At 44.3% G+C, this 18,004-nt stretch overlaps 1 protein-coding gene across 2 annotated transcripts in view; it reads right to left on the bottom strand.

Moving 5' to 3' along the window:
• WSCD1 (WSC domain containing 1) overlaps window positions 1–18,004 on the bottom strand; it is a 95,289-nt gene that overhangs the window by 32,266 nt on the left and 45,019 nt on the right. The window contains exons 3-4 of one of the 2 annotated variants that reach the window (XM_058164276.1): window positions 13,264–13,378; window positions 10,056–10,240 (exon numbers count right to left, since the gene is read on the bottom strand). The exons of the other annotated variant lie outside the window; for it this stretch is intronic. Coding sequence (XP_058020259.1) covers window positions 10,056–10,240; window positions 13,264–13,378 — 300 coding nt within the window. The remainder of the gene's footprint in view (window positions 1–10,055; window positions 10,241–13,263; window positions 13,379–18,004) is intronic. 2 annotated transcript variants of the gene reach the window in all.

Below are 18,004 nucleotides of genomic sequence, written 5' to 3'. Positions count from 1 at the left end.
CTATGAAGCCTAGTCACAGCTCCTGATTTCTAGCTTGGCCCTATCTACTTGAAAAAAGCTTGGTTTAAAATGACCCCCCTTTGAGGGAAGTAACCAGGGATGAAATCCAGCAGGTTCTGACAGGTCCTGGAGAACTGGTAGCAGAACTTTTGAGCAGTTCAGAGAACTGGCAAATACCACCTCTGGGTGGCCCAAGGAGTGGGGACGGAATGGAGATTTTGCAGTATCCTTCCCCTGCCACACCCACCAAGCCACGCCCACAGAACCCGTAGTAAAAAAAAATTGGATTTTATCACTCGAAGTAACACTATTTTTTTTCCTTTGAAAATGTCTCCTCTCTTCTGTTCCTTCCTCCTTATTCTCTACTGCAAGGCTTTGAAAAGCTCTTGATTTTATATATATATATATAAATCAAGAGCAATGTGTATATATATGAGCAATGTGTGATCGCAGCTGTTTCTTCCTTCTAACTGCTAGTGGGGGTTTGAATTGATTGGGTGGGAGCTTGGCTGTGCTCTGATTGGATGGGGTATTCTGTGTGGTCTGATTGGCTGGGGGTGTGTCCTGTTCGGGTGGAGGCTTGGTTGTGCTCAGATTAGTCTGAGTTGCAGGGGGATTTGAGCTGGTGAGTTGCATTGCTGATGTTTGGCTTCGTGTTCATGGTCATGCTACATCTTCATAGTGGGTGTCAGTCCACCCACTATGAATTCTCTGGAACCCACTATGAATTCTCTGGAATCCAGAAATGGATTCCAGAGAAATAAGATTACCAAACTAATCCCAAAAGAACCCCCCACTAAAATCCAAGACAGAGAACAAGAAAACAGCACAGCCCTCCTCCCATATATAAAAGGCACCACAGACAGAATCAGCAAGATCCTCCACAAACATAACATCAAGACAGCATTCTGCACAAACCAAAAAATATCCACCATCCTAAGAAACCCCAAAGACAAAATTGAGTTAGAAAATCAAGGAGTATATGAAATCCCATGCACCGCCTGCCCCACCACATACATTGGACAAACCAACAGAAGAATAAGTGCACGCATTGAAGAACACAAGAACTCAGTCAAAAAAGAGGAACCAACTTCTTCCCTGGTCCAACACCTTAAAGCCACAGGACACGATATTGACTTTAAAAAGACCAGAACTATCGCCAAAACTGAACACTTTAACAACAGAATAATCAGAGAAGCCATCGAGATAGAAAAACGCCCACACAGCATGAACAAACGAGATGATACCTCCCGCCTACCAGCCATTTGGAAACCCGCCCTTATTGACAAATGAGTCCCTAACACGAGGAATGACACCAGACCCACACTCACGAGGTCCACACAGGATGTCACCACCACACATCCACCCAGAAAGCAGACCCAAACCCACACTGATCAGGAAGCACGACCAAGGACCAGAAGCCAGACCGCAGCTGCAACATTGGCCATTTCAAACCCCTCCAATCCATACATGCAGCAGACTGACACCCACTATGAAGATGTAGCATGACCATGAACACGAAGCCAAACAACAGCAATGCAGCTCACCAGCTCAAATCCCCCTGCAACTCAGACTAATCTGAGCACAACCAAGCCTCCACCCAAACAGGATACACCCCCAGCCAATCAGACCACACAGAAAACCCCATCCAATCAGAGCACAGCCAAGCTCCAACCCAATCAGTTCAAACCCCCACTAGCAGTTAAAAGGAAGAAACAGCTGCGATCACACATTGCTCCCAGAAGCACGAAGCTGAAACCTGAAGATGACGAATGAGACTTCGTCGAAACGTCGCCAAGACACTTCCAATTTTACGTGGGAGAAAACCCGAATAACCAAAGTCCTACATACAAATACCCGTGAAAACCTCAGAAAACATAGATAGATAGATAGATAGATAGATAGATAGATAGATAGATAGATAGATAGATAGATAGATAGATAGATAGATAGATAGATAGATAGATAGATATGTGTAGCAGTTAAAAGGAAGAAACAGCTGCGATCACACATTGCTCCCAGAAGCACGAAGCTGAAGCCTGAAGATGACGAATGAGACTTCAAAACGCCGCCAAGACACTTCCAATTTTACGGGAGAAAACCGAACAACCAAAGACCTATATACAAACACCGTGAAAACCTCAGAAAACATAGATAGATAGATAGATAGATAGATAGATAGATAGATAGATAGATAGATAGATAGATAGATAGATAGATAGATAGATAGATAGATAGATAGATATGTGTAGCAGTTAAAAGGAAGAAACAGCTGCGATCACACATTGCTCCCAGAAGCACGAAGCTGAAACCTGAAGATGACGAATGAGACTTCGTCGAAACGTCGCCAAGACACTTCCAATTTTACACGGGAGAAAACCCGAACAACCAAAGACCTATATACAAACACCCGTGAAAACCTCAGAAAATATAAATATATATATATAAAAATATATATATATATATATATATATATATATATATATATATATATATATATATATATATATATATATATATATATATATATATATATATATATATATATATATTTATTCAAATTTATATACCGCCCTATCTCCCGAAGGACTCAGGGCGTGTACAGGCATTTAAAAGACATATAAATACAATATAAAACAATTAAAAACTGATTCTAAAAAGCCCGTAAATTTAGAATTAAAATATCAAATAAAACCCAATTTAAAACCAATAATTTAAAATCTAGCTCAGCCCTGCACAATTAAATAAATACGTTTTAAGCCCGCGGAAGGTCCGAGGTCCGAGAGCTGACGAAGTCCGGGGTAGTTCATTCCAGAGGGTGGGGCCCCACAGAGAAGGCCCTTCCTGGGTGTCGCCAGACGACATTGCCGCTACCGACGGCACCCTGAGGAGACCCTCTGTGAGAGCGCACGGGTCGGTGAGAGATATTCGCAGCAGTAGGCGGTCCCGTAAGTAACCCGCCCAATGCCATGGAGCGCTTTAAAGGTGGTCACCAAAACCTTGAAGCGCACCCGAAAGCCACAGGTAGCCAGTGCAGCCTGCGCAGGATGGTGTTATACGGGAGCCACGAGGGCTCCATCTATCACCCGCAGCCGCATTCTGACTAACTGCAGCCTCCGGATGCCCTTCAAGGGGAGCCCCATGTAGAGAGCATTGCAGTAATCCAGGCGAGACGTCACGAGTGCGTGAGTGACCGTGCATAGGCATCCCGGTCCAGAAAGGCGCAACTGGCGTACCAGGCGAACCTGGTAGAACGCTTCCTGGAGACGGCCGTCAAATGGTCTTCTAGAGACAGCCGCTCATCCAGGAGGGCGCCTAAGTTGCGGACCCTTTCCATCGGGGCCAATGACTCGCCACCGATGGTCAGCCGGATTTAGCTGACTGTATCGGGATGCCGCATCCACAGCCACTCTGTCTTGGAGGGATTGAGCTTGAGTCTGTTTCTCCCCATCCAGACCCGTACAGCTTCCAGACACCGGGACAGCACTTCGACAGCTTCGTTGGGGTGGTTCGGGGTGGAAAAGTACAGCTGGGTGTCATCCGCATACAGCTGGTACTTCACCCCGAAACCACTGATGACCTCACCCAGCGGCTTCATGTAGATAAAGAACAGAAGGGCGAGAGGATCGACCCCGCGGCACCCCACAAGTGAGGCGCCCGGGCCGACCTCTGCCCCCCGTCAACACCGACTGCGACCGGTCGGAGAGATAGGAGGAGAACCACCGATAAACGGTGCCTCCCACTCCCAATCCCTCCAACCGGCGCAGCAGGATACCATGGTCGATGGTATCGAAAGCCGCTGAGAGGTCTAATAGGACCAGGGCAGAGGAGCAACCCCTGTCCCTGGCCCTCCAGAGATCATCCACCAACGCGACCAAAGCCGTCTCCGTGCTGTAACCGGGCCGAAAACCGGACTGGAACGGGTCTAGATAGACAGTTTCATCCAGGTGCAAGGGAAATTGATATGCCACCATACTCTCTACAACCTTCGCCGCGAAGCGAAGGTTGGAGACCGGACGATAATTACCTAAAATATATATATATATCGAAAATTGTTCCTCTTCCAGAAAACACCTGGAGTTTCAACGATTTGCAAAAAAACAGACACAGGAAGCCCCCTGTGTATTTGTGTCTGGAGGGGAAGGGGTTTCCCCCCCTTCAAAACTTTATTTTCATCTTTATTCCTTTTTGTAGGCAGGAAGGTTATTTCAATGTTCAAATACTAAACAGATTTCTACTGTAATGACCTGGCTATGGCAGAGATATCAAACTCCATTTCACTGAGGGCTGTATCAGGGTTGTGTTTGACCTCAGGGGGCTGGGGTGGGCGTGGCCAGCTTGACGTCACTCATGTCAGGGGCCCTTGTGGTGGCCTGAGCACTTGCGGCCCTCCCAAGCTCCGTTTTTTCTGGCAGAGGCATTGCGGGATGGTCCTTCGCTGTTTCCAGGGAGTCCTCGTGAGCCAGATCTAAGCATCCCCCAAGCCAGATCCAGTCTCCGGGCCTTGAGTTTGACACTCTGGTCTATGGAGATTCTCAGTCATCCAGGTCACGGTTGTCGAAAAGGTGTTTTTTCAAGTAGCAACTGGACTTTCTTTGTTTTTTCCTTTGAAGATTGATAGATTGATTGATTTGTCAATCATATATAAGATAACAGGTAAAAATATAAACATAATTTGGATACATGAAAAGAGTACGTAAAAAGGAATATTAGGACAGGGACGGTAGGCACGCTGGTGCGCTTCTTCACGCCCCTTACAGACCTCTTAGGAATGGGGTGAGGTCAACAGTAGACAGTTTAAGCTTAAAGTTTTGGGGGTTTGGGGAAGAAACTAGAGAGTCAGGTAGTGCATTCCAGGCATTGACCACTCTGTTACTGAAGTCATATTTTCTGCAATCGAGTTTGGAGCGGTTTACCTTAAGTTTGTATCTATTATTTGCTCATGTATTGTTGTGGTTAAAGCTGAAGTATTTATTGACAGGTAGGACATTGTGGTAGATAATTTTATGTACTGTGATTAGGTCAGACTGAAGTCTGCGTAGTTCTAAGTTATCTAAGCCCAAAATTTGGAGTCTGGTGGCATAAGGTATTTTATTACGAGCAGAGGCGTGGAAGACTCTTCTTGTGAAATATCTCTGGACTCTCTTGATTGTATTTATGTCTGATATGCAGTGCGGGTTCCAGACAGATGAGCTGTATTCAAGAATTGGTCTAGCAAATGCTTTGTATGCTCTAGTTAGTAGAACAATATTACCAGAGAAGAAGCCTTTTTAGCAATGTTGTTACAGTGGGCTCTGGCACTTAGATCTTTAGATGTTTCATTTAGATGTTTCGCTTCTCATCTAAGAAGTTGTTCTGTTAGAACTGAAGAGGTTTGCTGGATGAGAAGCAAAATATATTCAAGGAAAAACCAAGAAAGTACAGTTGCCTTTTGAAAAAAGCACCTTGCGATACTGTGATCATAATCATTGTCATCTTTTAACAACCCTATAACCCCATGCGGGGTGGAGTCTGAGCAACTGAATGAAGCTTTACTGAGTGTATACTGGCCAGATGCCCTTCCTGTCACCAGTGCGGAGTTATATTCAGCAGATAGAATCTCAATGTGGTCAGAGAAAAAAAAAATCTGCCTCTACCTAGGATTGAACTCACAGCCTCCTGACTGTGAGGTGAGAGATCCACCTCTAGGCCATCGCACCACTCTTTGGGAATACTCTGATAATCAGAAATAAAAACAGCAGTGAAAAAATTCAATTTTATATTCAGTTATAAAAAAATAATGGACCTATGAAGATTTGCCAAAGATCCTTGAAAGCTAGAAGACTTTCATGAAAGAGAAGCAATGGATTGTACGTAGAGAAAATGTTATATACAGATAGTCCTTGACTTACGGCCACAATTGAGCCCAAAATTTATGTTGCTAAGTTAGAACGTTGTTAAGTGATTTTTGGATCATTTTTGCAACCTTTCTTGCCACTGTTGTCAAGTGAATAACTGCGGTTCTTAAGTTAGTAATGGGGTTTTAAGTGAATCTGACTTTCCCATTGATGTTGTGGTCCGCCAGCAGCCTGCAGAGCTGGCAACTGAGTCGGACAGCGATGGGGCTGAGGAAGAACAGGGCCAGTCCTGGAGGCTGGGAAAGGCCCGGATGAGGGCTCTGCATCGGAGGCAGAGGTGGGGCCAGGGCCATTGGGGCGTGAGCTGCGGACTCCAGAGTCTCCAGAGACTGACAGTAATGAGGCAGAGGAACAGGAGGAGCCTGTTCCTAATGCATGCATGAAAAGAGCTGCCAGAAGACAAGAGCAGCTCAAGCAAAGAGGACAACTCGGGAGTAGGGCCAAGAGATGATTGGCCCCTCCCATAAGGCTTAAAACAGACCAGCAATGGCATTTGGGCTCTTTGCCAGAAAACAACATTGATAGCTTTGTCTTGTTGCATTTGCCTTTGGCAATTTGCCTAATTGGACCAAGGTTGGTGATAGGAATTGTGAAGATAGGAACACTGAGGACTTGTGTTTGGAGGAATTTGCTTTTATTTAGTTGGACTGCACTGAGAATGAATTAATTCTCAGCTGCTCTAATAAAGTTTGTTTGTTTTTACACTGACTGAGTTTCCTACTACCCACTTGGGCCTTGGTCACAACAATTGATTTGGCTTGTCAGAAGGTGGAAAAAGGGGATCACATGACCCCGAGATACTTCAACCGTGCTAAATACATGCCACTTGCGAAGCATCTGAATTTTGATCATGTGATCTGCAATGGTCATAAGTGTGAAAAACACTCATAAGTGATATTTTCAGTGCTCTTGTAACTTTGATCAGTCCCTAAATGAAGTTTTAAATAGAGGGTTTCGGTTGAAATACAAAACCTATTTCATTTTGACTTTTGTCCTTTAACAGGGAAACCAGTGAAGGGTTGCTACCGGATCGCCCCAGTTCATGCGAACTAGTTGCGGCAGCAGAAAGCTCCGCCCACCCACCTGGACATCTCTGCACATGCGCAGAAGCATCACAAGCAAACTGTTAGCGGCCAAAATTGAAACACACTATTGAGGGGAAGATCTTAGATCTAAGAAGATCTAAGAACCCCAGCTTCTGCATTCTCAATAGAAAACAAAAGGAAACCTACAAAGGCATCGAATTCTTAGAATAGAATAGAATAGAATAGAATAGAATAGAATAGAATAGAATAGAATAGAATAGAATAGAATAGAATAGAATAGAATTTTATTGGCCAAGTGTGATTGGACACACAAGGAATTTGTCTTGGTGCATATGCTCTCAGTGTACATAAAAGAAAAGATACGTTCATCAAGGTACAACATTTACAACACAATTGATGGTCAATATATCAATATAAATCATAAGGATTGCCAGCAACAAGTTATAGTCATACAGTCGTAAGTGGAAAGAGATTGGTGATGGGAACTATGAGACGATTAATAGTAGTGCAGATTCAGTAAATAATCTGACAGTGTTGCTGGAATTATTTGTTTAGCAGAGTGATGGCCTTCGGGAAAAAACTGTTCTTGTGTCTAGTTGTTCTGGTGTGCAGTGCTCTATAGCGTCGTTTTGAGGGTAGGAGTTGAAACAGTTTATGTCCAGAATGCGAATTCTTGATCATTAGACTTTTAAATGAAATATTCAAAAAGTCCTGGTTTCATTAGAGAGCAGGCAGGCTTCAGGAGACTGCAACTCCCTTATTAGAAAATTCTTAAGCAACTGATTTTATGTGATGAATCAATTAATCTTGATTAAATCTGCATATGAGAGATGACAAAAAATGCGTTCTCTGCCACATCAGCCAGAATGAGTCAGCCAGAATGTAAAAGTATCTTTTTGGATGATACACTTTGCAGAATCTGTAAGTACCATGATTAAGAACAGTTTACCAAAAAAAAAAAATTAATTAATTGGGGCATACTTTTAAGAAAAATGCAGAGCTTGCAATTCTTCAGCCAGAATTTTTTTGATTAAGTTCCATTGCAAACTTTATTTCTAAGTCCATAAGAATCAGATAGTAAATGCCAATCACTTAATCTTCCTCCCAATTAATCAATTAAATGGGCTGGCTATTTTAATCAATAATAATGCTTTTTTATTTAGGCATTTCTCAGAGCCCAATTGGTATCAATCAGAATTTTGAAAGCTTCAGGAATTAGTCCTCAATTTACGACCACAATTGAGCCAAAAATTTATATTGTTCAGTGAGACTGATGTTAAATGAATTTTTCCCCGTTTTATGACCTTTTTTGCCACAGGTATTAAGTGAATCACTGCAGTTGTTAAGTTTATAACACGGTTATTAAGTGAATCTGGTTTCTCCATTGACTTTGCTTGTCAGAAGGTCGCAATAGGGGATCACGTGACCCCAGGATATTGCAACCGTCATAAATATGAGTCAGTTGCCAAGCATCCGAATTTTGATCAGGTGACCATGGTGAAGCTGAAATTATTGTAAATGTGAAAAATGGTTAGAAGCAGAGGTGGGTTTCAGCAGGTTCTGACCAGTTCTGGAGAACCGGCAGCGGAAATTTTGAGTAGTTTGGAGAGCCAATAGTAAAAATTCTGACCGACTCCACCCTCCTCTGCCTCCCAATCCCCAGCTGATCGGGAGGGAATGGGTATTTTTGCAGTAACCTTCCCCTGGAGTGGGGTGGGAATGGAGATTTTACAGTATTCTTCCCCTGCCATGCCTACCAAGGCACGCCCACCAAGTCATATCACACCCACCATACCACTCCCACAGAACCAGTAGTAAAAAAATTTGAAACCCACCACTGGCTTAGAAGTCACATTTTTCAGTGCTGTTGTAACTTCAAATGTTCACTAAATGAATGGACTACCTTTACTCCCTCTTTCCACTCAAACATTCCCAATTCTGAGAACAAATAATTAAATCAATCAATAAACCCTAGGCTGCATTTAAACTTGAAGAAGTGTTACCACTGATGCACATTTGGGAGATGCACTAAGAAGGAGGTTAAACTCCGCATGTAAAAGTCCTTTTCATTAGCAAAGGGAACAAGGTTAGCATTCCTTCTCCACAAATGGCATTCACAGGGAACTACATATTTGAGCAAAACAAGAATGAATCAGAGATTTAAGATACGTTATTTCCCGCTCGTAACAGGATAACTAGAAAAGGATGAAAAAAGAAATGCTGTTTTTCCTTTAAAACCAAAAAGAATGAACAAAGTTTACCCTGGATATATATTTTTTTCATTGCAAAATTAACTCTTACCCATTACAGGTTTTTTTAAAAAATCTTCCATTCCCCCCCCCCCCTGTTGTTTGTCTTTTAATGCTCGGCTACGGCTGGGACAAGAGCTACAAATCATTCAACAGAGTCAGTTGTGGGAAGTTCTAATCTATATATCTGTAGGATCCTTCCATATCAAAGTGACAACCTGGAATTCAGAGGTGGGTTTCAGAAGGTTCTGACCAGTTCTGGAGAACCAGTAGCAGAAATTTTGAGTAGTTCGGAAATACCATCTCTGAGTGGCCCCACCCCTTTCTATTCTTTGCCTCCCGAGTCCCAGCTGATCGGGAGGAAATGTGGATTTTGCAGTATCCTTCCCCTGGAGTAAGGAGGGAATGGAGAGGTTACAGTATCCTTCCCCTGCTGAACCCACTAAGCCATGGCCACCAAGCATGCCACGCCCTCCAAGCCATGCCCACAGAACCAGTAGTAAAAAAATTTGAATCCCACATTGCTGGAATTGTATGATGGGGTGACTATAAAGTTCAAAATGTAATTCCATCGATTTCCGAGTTCCATCTTCTGAATCTATCTCCTGTACCCATGATAGAGTTTTAGAAGTATTTTTTTGGGGGGGGAACCCATCCCAGCCATCCCACCCATCCCATCCATAAAGCCTTCTGCTTGGTTGTTTGTCTGGTATTAATCCCTGCTTATCTACAGTACTTACTCACTGCTTATCCCTGCTTATCTATTAACACCAGACAAACGGTCAAACAGAAAACAATACATGCATTCTGTGGCCCATCCCTATTGGGAATAAACACTCACTTAAGAAGCTTACATCACTTACGTCGTTTAGGCCCTGCCCCCAATTCCTCCACCTGGTAAACAGAGAGCCTGTTGATGCCTCCACAGATGGTCCCTTTTTCCCCTTTACACTCATTGTTGCACTCTTCCTGCTTTGCAGTAGTCACTGGCAGTTGGTTTCCACAATAGCATTCTGCTCCATATTCCAAGCCGGCGTATTTATAAGCCCTGGGCAAAACCAAAAAGACAATTCTTCTTATATCATCATTGCAACCTAGACCAAAAACCAATATTGAGTGATGTTCAAAAGGAGAGAGGTGGTGGTGATGGTCCTGGGCAAATGTGGTGGAGGAAATCAAGGGGAAACGGAAAGGAGAGAAGTTGAAGAAGGAAAGGTAGTCTCTCCAAGGACTCTTTATAAAGCCCTAGAAAGGCCATACTTGGAATACTGCTTCCAGTTTTGGTCACCACGTTATAAAAAAAGAGGTTGAGACTCTGGAAAGAGTGCAGAGAAGAGCAACAAAGATGATTAAGGGTGTGGATATGAAAACAAATGGTTGCAGGAGTTGGGTATGTCTAGTCTAGGGAAAAGAAGGAGTAGGGGTGGCATGATAGCAGTGCTCCAATATTTATGGGGCTGCCACAAAGAAGAGGGGGGTCAACCTATTTTCCAGAGCACCAGAAGGCAAGACAAGAAACAATGGAAGGAAACAAATCAGGGAGAGAAGCAACCTAGAATTAAGGAGAAATTTCCTAACAGTGAGGACAATTAACCAGTGGAACAGCTTGCCTTCAGAAGTTGTAGATGTTCTGTCACTGGAGGCTTTTTAGAAGAGACAGGAAAGCCCCTTGGGATAGCGTCTCCTGCTTGAGCAAGAGGTTGGACTAGAAGACTTCCCAAATCTCTTCCAACTCTGTTATTCTATTCTTCTGACTCTGCTGAATCAGCCCAAGGACCATTTAGTCCAACATTGTTTGTCAGATAGTGGCCAAACTTGCAAAAAGACATTGGGAAGGGCTTTGATGGCTCAATCATACGTTTTGATGCTGTTGACCCAATGATGCTGTGTAATAGAATATAGAACGTAGAATCCTAAGGCTGGAAGAGACCTCGGACGTCTTTGTCCAACCTTCTCCTCAAGGAGACTTAATACCATCCTGGTCAAATAGTTGTCCAGTCTATATGGTATTTATAGCATAATAGAAGTAGAGTATATAGTATATAGTATATAGAGGGACAAGGTGGCTCAGGGGCTAGGACGTTGAGCTTGTCGATCGAAAGGTCGTCAGCTCAGTGGTTCGAATTCCTAGTGCTGCCGTGTAATGGGGTGAGCTCCTGTTACTTGTCCCAGCTTCTGCCAACCTAGCAGTTTCAAAAGCATATAAAAAAAATGCAAGTAGAAAAAATAGGGACCACCTTTGGTGGGAAGATAACAGCGTTCCGTGCGCCTTTGGCATTGAGTCATGCCGGCCACATGACCACGGAGACGTCTTCGGACAGCACTGGCTCTTCGGCTTTGAAACAGAGATGAGCACCGCCCCCTAGAGTCGGGAACGACTAGCATGTATGTGCGAGGGGAACCTTTACCTTATATAGTGTCAAGCCTGAAGCTGGCCTGACCAAAGCCATCTTGGACTCTTCAGTGTTGCCACACTGGAGCTGAGGGATAGGGAGGTGGGGAATGGAGATAGCTGGAGTTTTGTAGCCAAAACAAAATACTTTCTCCTGGGAACTAAGGACATTCCCATACTGTTTGTGTGAGAGAGAAAGGGGGGAAGGGAGGGAGAGGGAGAGGGGGAGGGGGAGAGAGAGAGAGAGAGAGGAGGAGGAGTGACATTACTAGGCAACTGGACAGCATCTTGATTGGCCCATGTGACTATTTGGGGAAGGGGAAAAACTTTTAATTGTGAAAACTGCAGGAACCTTCAGAGTCGGTTTTCAGAAGATCCGTGCCAATATGATACACCCAATAAAACTATTCTTTGAGGAATCTACCTGCCTCAGAGTTTTGCTTGCTGTGGGTATATTACTTGGAACTCTGACATATAGTATATTTGGGAATAATCTTGGGAGACAGAAGCAAGATCTGCAGAAAAATCAAACAAGCAGCTGCTAAGCCCACAGAAGTAGTTGAGGTGTGGCAAATGTCTCAGAAGGGAACCCTCTCTAGTTTTTTCAGTTGTAAAGGTGAGGGGGGAGAAATGTGCTTTCAAACGTGGATATCAGCCTTGTGAGGTAGTTTAAACAATAAGCACATCTATAAATATTACCTCTATCTTTATTGTAAGGTTACATTAATAGAATTTTTTCTCTCTCCCCTTATCTTTACAGTCCAAGAAACTAGGGAGAGTTCCTTTTGAGACATTTGCCATGTTCCCATTCCTTCTGTGGGCTCAGCTGCCTCTTATCTGATGGTTCCCCTGGCTGTGGCTCTTCCTTTTGTCTCCCAAGGTCTCCCACTGTTCTGACTCAGCCTTAGCAGAAGCAAAAAACAGACTCCTTGTCACGAAAAACCCCTCTTTATTTACCTCTTGTGAATTAATGACATTCACCCACCGAAAAGTCCAGGCAATAGTCCTTCAAGGAGATCTGCAGTAACAGACCTTATCAGTTCTTTGCGATAATTGCAAGGCCGTGAGCTCCCAGCTAAAAGGCTGCAAATTAAGTTCTGGCAAGCAGGCTTTGTGGCATGAAACACAATGAGCAAAACCTTCAGAAATACGAACGGTTGTCTCCTACAATAGCCACTCCCCTTTCCTTCTATTTATTCCCCAGCCAGGGAGGGGCCATTCTGCATCCACATGTGCTTTGCTTCCCAGGTTGACTCCTTGTCCTCCGTTGCTCACCTCTTCTAACTGCTCTGTGCAGACGTGCATCTGGAACAGGCCCCAGCTGTTTTTCCCCCTCACACATCTCAGCCTCCAAAGGAAGCTGCCTCTCCGGTGGCTGGGAAATGTTGGATGGCCCTGGCTCTATCTCTGTGTCTGACGCAGAGCATCCATCAGAGCCTTCCCCAGACTCCAGCACTGGCCCAAGTTCTTCCCCAACCTCCTCATTGTCTGAGTCTGTCGCCAGCTCCGCTGGCAGCTGGCAGGCCCCAACACTCACATACCATTTCCTGCTGAGTCAACATATATAAAATAAGGACCAATTCATGTTAGACGGATTTGGCCATTCCTGTTCCGACAACTTTAGGAGCAAAAGCATGCAGAAGAAATAAAATACTTCCCCTCCCCCCTTATTTTTTTACCTCTCAGCACAGGCTTCTTGGCAATGGGAAATTGTCATTTTTCTCAAGTCATAGAACACGGTTCCTTTCAACGTCTTTTTTCTTGAGTCGTCACCAAAGCAGCCAATATAAGTGCCTTGAGCATACGAAAATACAACCGACAGTTAGAAAGAATCTTGAGAATAGAACTGAATACCAAAAAATAAAACCCCAAACCCCTAGCATTCTCCTTTTAAAGAACAGCCTTGTATTCCTCCCCTATAATAGCTACAGCCTCATGTTTTGCCAAGAAGAGCCAATAAAATGTGATTAAAAACTAAACTTCATGTAAGAAAACATGTAGCATTTTTATTAATAGTCCTTGGCTCACAACCATTCATTTAGTAACAATTTGAAGATACAACGACACTGAAAAAAGTGACTTAGGACCATTTTTCAAACTTATGACCATTGTAGCATCCCGATACCGTTTACCCCAAAATAAGATATCTCCTGATAATAAAACCAATCGGGCTTTTGAGCACAGCAATAAGGCCAAGCGCTTATTTCAGGGCTTAAAAAAATATAAGCCAGGGTCTTATTAACAGATTAACAGAGTTGGAAGGGGCCTAATAGGTCATCTAGTCCAACCCTCTGCTCAAGCAGGAGACCTTATACCATTTCTGACAAATGGCAGCCCAATCTTTTCTTGAAAGTCTCAAGTGATGAAAATCCCACAACTTCCGAAAGCAACTTCTGTTCCATTGGTTGATTGTTCTCACTGTCAGAAAGTTCCTCCTTATTTCTAGGTTGAATCGCTCCTTGTTCAGTTTCCATCCATTATTCCTTGTCTGGCCTTCAGGTGCCTTGGAAAATAGGTTGACCCCCCCCCTCTTTGTGGCAGCCCCTCAAGTATTGGAAGACAGCTATCATGCACCAGTACCGTATATGTGGTACCTTGCTCAATATTAGTACCTGTGAGAGGGATCTTGGAGTCCTAGTGGATAACCATTTAGATATGAGCCAGCAGTGTGCAGCAGCTGTTAAAAAAGCCAACACAGTTCTGGGCTGCATAAACAGAGGGATAGAATCAAGATCACGTGAAGTGTTAGTGCCACTTTATAATGCCTTGGTAAGGCCACACTTGGAATATTGCATCCAGTTTTGGTCGCCACGATGTAAAAAAGATGTTGAGACTCTAGAAAGAGTGCAGAGAAGAGCAACAAAGATGATTAGGGGACTGGAGGATAAAACATATGAAGAACGGTTGCAGGAACTGGGTATGTCTAGTTTAATAAAAAGAAGGACTAGGGGAGACATGATAGCTGTGTTCCAATATCTTAGGGGTTGCCACAAAGAAGAGGGAGTCAGGCTGTTCACCAAAGCACCTGAGGGTAGAACAAGAAGCAATGGGTGGAAACTAGTCAAAGAAAGAAGCAACTTAGAACTAAGGAGAAATTTCCTGACAGTTAGAACAATTAATGGGTGGAATGACTTGCCTTCAGAAGTTGTGAATGCTCCAACACTGGAAATTTTTAAGAAAATGTTGGATAACCATCTGACTGAGATGGTGTAGGGTTTCCTGCCTGGGCAGGGGGTTGGACTAGAAGGCCTCCAAGGTCCCTTCCAACTCTGATGTTATGTTATGTTATGTCTCCCCTGGTCCTTCTCTTCAGTAGACTAGCCAGGCCCAGTTCCTGCAACCGTTCTTCATATGTTTTAGCCTCCAGTCCCCTAATCATCCTGGCTGTTATCCTCTGCACTTTTTCTATAGTCTTATTTTCGGGGAAACACGGTAGTCACATAATCAAATTTCAGAGGCTTGGAAACTGACTCATATTTATGAAAGCTGCAGTGTCCCAGGGTCATGTGATCCCCTTTTGTGACCTTCTAACAAGCAAATTCAATGGGGAAGTGAGATTCACTTAACAACTTCAGTGATTCATATAACAAATGTGGGAAGAAGAAGAGTGCAGAGAAAAGCAACAAAGATGATTAGCGGACTGGAGGCTAAAATATATAAAGAACAGTGACTGGAATTGGATAAAAGTAAAGGTAAAGGTTCCCCTCGCACATATGTGCTAGTCGTTCCCGACTCTAGGGGGCGATGCTCATCTCCGTTTCAAGGCTGAAGAGCCAGCACTGTCCAAAGATGTCTCCATGGTCATGTGGCCGTCATGACTAAATGCCAAAGGCGCATGGAATGCTGTTACCTTCCCACCAAAGGTGGTCCCTATTTTTCTACTTGCATTTTTTACATGCTTTGGCAGAACCTGGGACAAGTAATGGGAGCTCACCCCATTACACGGCACTAGGGATTCGAACTGCCGAACTGCCAACCTTTCGATCGACAAGCTCAGAGTCTTTGGAATTGGATACCTCTAGTTTAATTAAGATAAGGACTAGGGGTGGTTATGATAGCAGTTTTCCAATATCTCTGAGGCTGCCACAAAGAAGAGGGAGTCAAGCTATTCTCCAAAGCACCTGAAGGCAGGACAAGAAGCAATGGTGGAAACTAATCAAGGAGAGAAGCAACCTAGAGCTAAGGATAAATTTCCTGACAGTTAAAACCATAAACCAGTGGAACAACTTGCATCGAGAAGTTGTGAATGCTCCAACACTGGAAATTTTAAAGAAGAGATTGGACAACCATTTGACTGAAATGGTATAGGGCCATGATGGCGAACCTATGGAATGCGTGCCAGAGATGGCACACAGTGCCCTCTTTGTGGGCACGCGAACCGTCGCCCCAGTTCAGCTCCACCGTACATGCTCACATGCCTCCCACCAGCCAGCTGGTCTTCAGGTCTCTGCCACGCATACGTGGCATGGGGCAGGTGCGGGGGGGCCACGCATTCATGTGTGGGGGCATGTGCGCATGCGTGGGGGTGGGGTGCATGCAGTGGTGCGATTCAAGTAATTTAACAACCGGTTCTGTGACCTAATGATTTCTTCCAGCAACCAGTTTGCCAAACTGCTCAGAAAGTTAACAACCGGTTCTCCCGAAGTGGTGTGAACTGGCTGAATCCCACCACTGGGTGCATGTACCAGGGCCGCACATGCTTTGCATTTTGGGGGTTTGTGCGCGCACTTTGGGCACTCGGTCCAGAAACGATATAGGGTTTCTTGCCTGAACAGGAAGTTGGACTAGAAGACCTCCAAGGTCCCTTCTAACTCTGTTACTCTACTCTATTCTAAAGTGCCATTGTAACTTTGAGCAGCTGGTAACTTTGAATGGCTGTAAGTTGAGGACTAACTACTGTATATTTCATTTTTGTTCAAACGCTATGACCATTTACAATCAACTTTCTCACTTCCCCCATAAAGGTTGATTGGAGAGTTTATGAAACATCTCATGCCAATTGCAAACTATTATTATTCATTCCCTGATTCTTGTCAGACTTTAAAGCACACCTGATTGGAGAAATGAGCCATCCTAGATTTTGTATTAATCAGAGAAACAAGAAAAAAAAGAAGAAGACCAGAACCAGGGCTAGAAAGCAAAAGTGATATAATTTCTTCTGGCATTATTAAGGCATGTTTCCTGCAGTCCCCTGACTTTGTCATCCGACTTGGAAAATCTTCAAGCCATGCAACATTTATTTAAAACCAATCTTCCTTCGTTCTCCGCACTGACCCCCCCCTTCTGTAATGCAAAATTAAAATGAAACCATCACGTTTGCATCTCTTTGATAAAGCTTCTGAATTCAGTCTTGCAAACTGTCAGGCAAATGTAGAGAGAGGAAGATAGTGGGGAAAACGGCATACGCGGAGAAATGAAGACTAGCCATTTATCTGATTTCTTGTGAAAGGACATGAAAATGACTTTTAATTATGTACGAACTACGCAAACACAAGAGGAACTTTTAGGCTGTTGGGGGAAAGAAAAACCACCTTTTGGTTAGCGTGTGGTAGTAGCCCTGGCCATTGATCAGCTCAGGGGTCTCCAACCTTGTGTTGTGCCTCGCCCTCCCTCCTCTCCTCAGCCGGGCCCCCTCCTGTCACCTCCTGGGCCTGCTATCAGATTCAGAGTCTGATAATGAAGAGGAACGGCCTGATATGCCTCCAGCCCCCAGCCTTGGCCCCATGCCCGGACAGAATGTCAGGAATGAACAAACAAACCTCATTCCTACAGCATGTGAGCAGGGAGCCAGCCATGTGCTAGAATTACCAGCAGCAGATCCAGAGGAAGGGAATTCACAGTGGACGGATCCCCGCTTCCGGAGATCTGAGAGGCGACGTCAGCAGAAGGAAGGGAGGGGCAGGCCTGGATAAGTGCTGAGTCATGGAGCCACACCCCACAGCCTATATAAAGGATCAGCTTGAGTCAAGCAACTTTGAGTCAAGCAAAGTCTCCTTTCGTTTGCTGAAGTCACAACTTGGATTCCTGCCTGCCCTGAGAAATCTGAAAGGAATTTGGCAAAGCTGCAGAGGCTTCGTGGCCACGCTTGATACGGACTTCCTAGACCCGGTCGTTGGAGGGGGAGGGGGACATGACACCTTGGTCCCTTTAAGACTTGTGGACTTCAACTCCAAGAGTTCCTCAGCCAGCTTTGCTGGCTGAGGGACTCTGGGATTGAAGTCCACAAGTCTTAAAGGGACCAAGGTTGGAGACCCATGGATCAGCTGACATTTTCTGTAAGGCTTTAAGAACTAAATACATTACAGCACAGGTGAGATTCATCCGGTTCGGTGCTATTTGGGCGAACTGGTAGCAGCAACTGCAGGAAGCTCCACCCACCCACCCGGATGTAATGCGTGAGAACCGTGCATACACGTGCTC

Source organism: Ahaetulla prasina, chromosome 1 (genome assembly GCF_028640845.1).
Source record: "Ahaetulla prasina isolate Xishuangbanna chromosome 1, ASM2864084v1, whole genome shotgun sequence".
Lineage (NCBI taxonomy): Eukaryota > Metazoa > Chordata > Lepidosauria > Squamata > Colubridae > Ahaetulla > Ahaetulla prasina.
The sequence above is the reverse complement of the archived record's forward strand: the minus strand, read 5'-3'. Positions and strand labels throughout refer to the sequence as shown.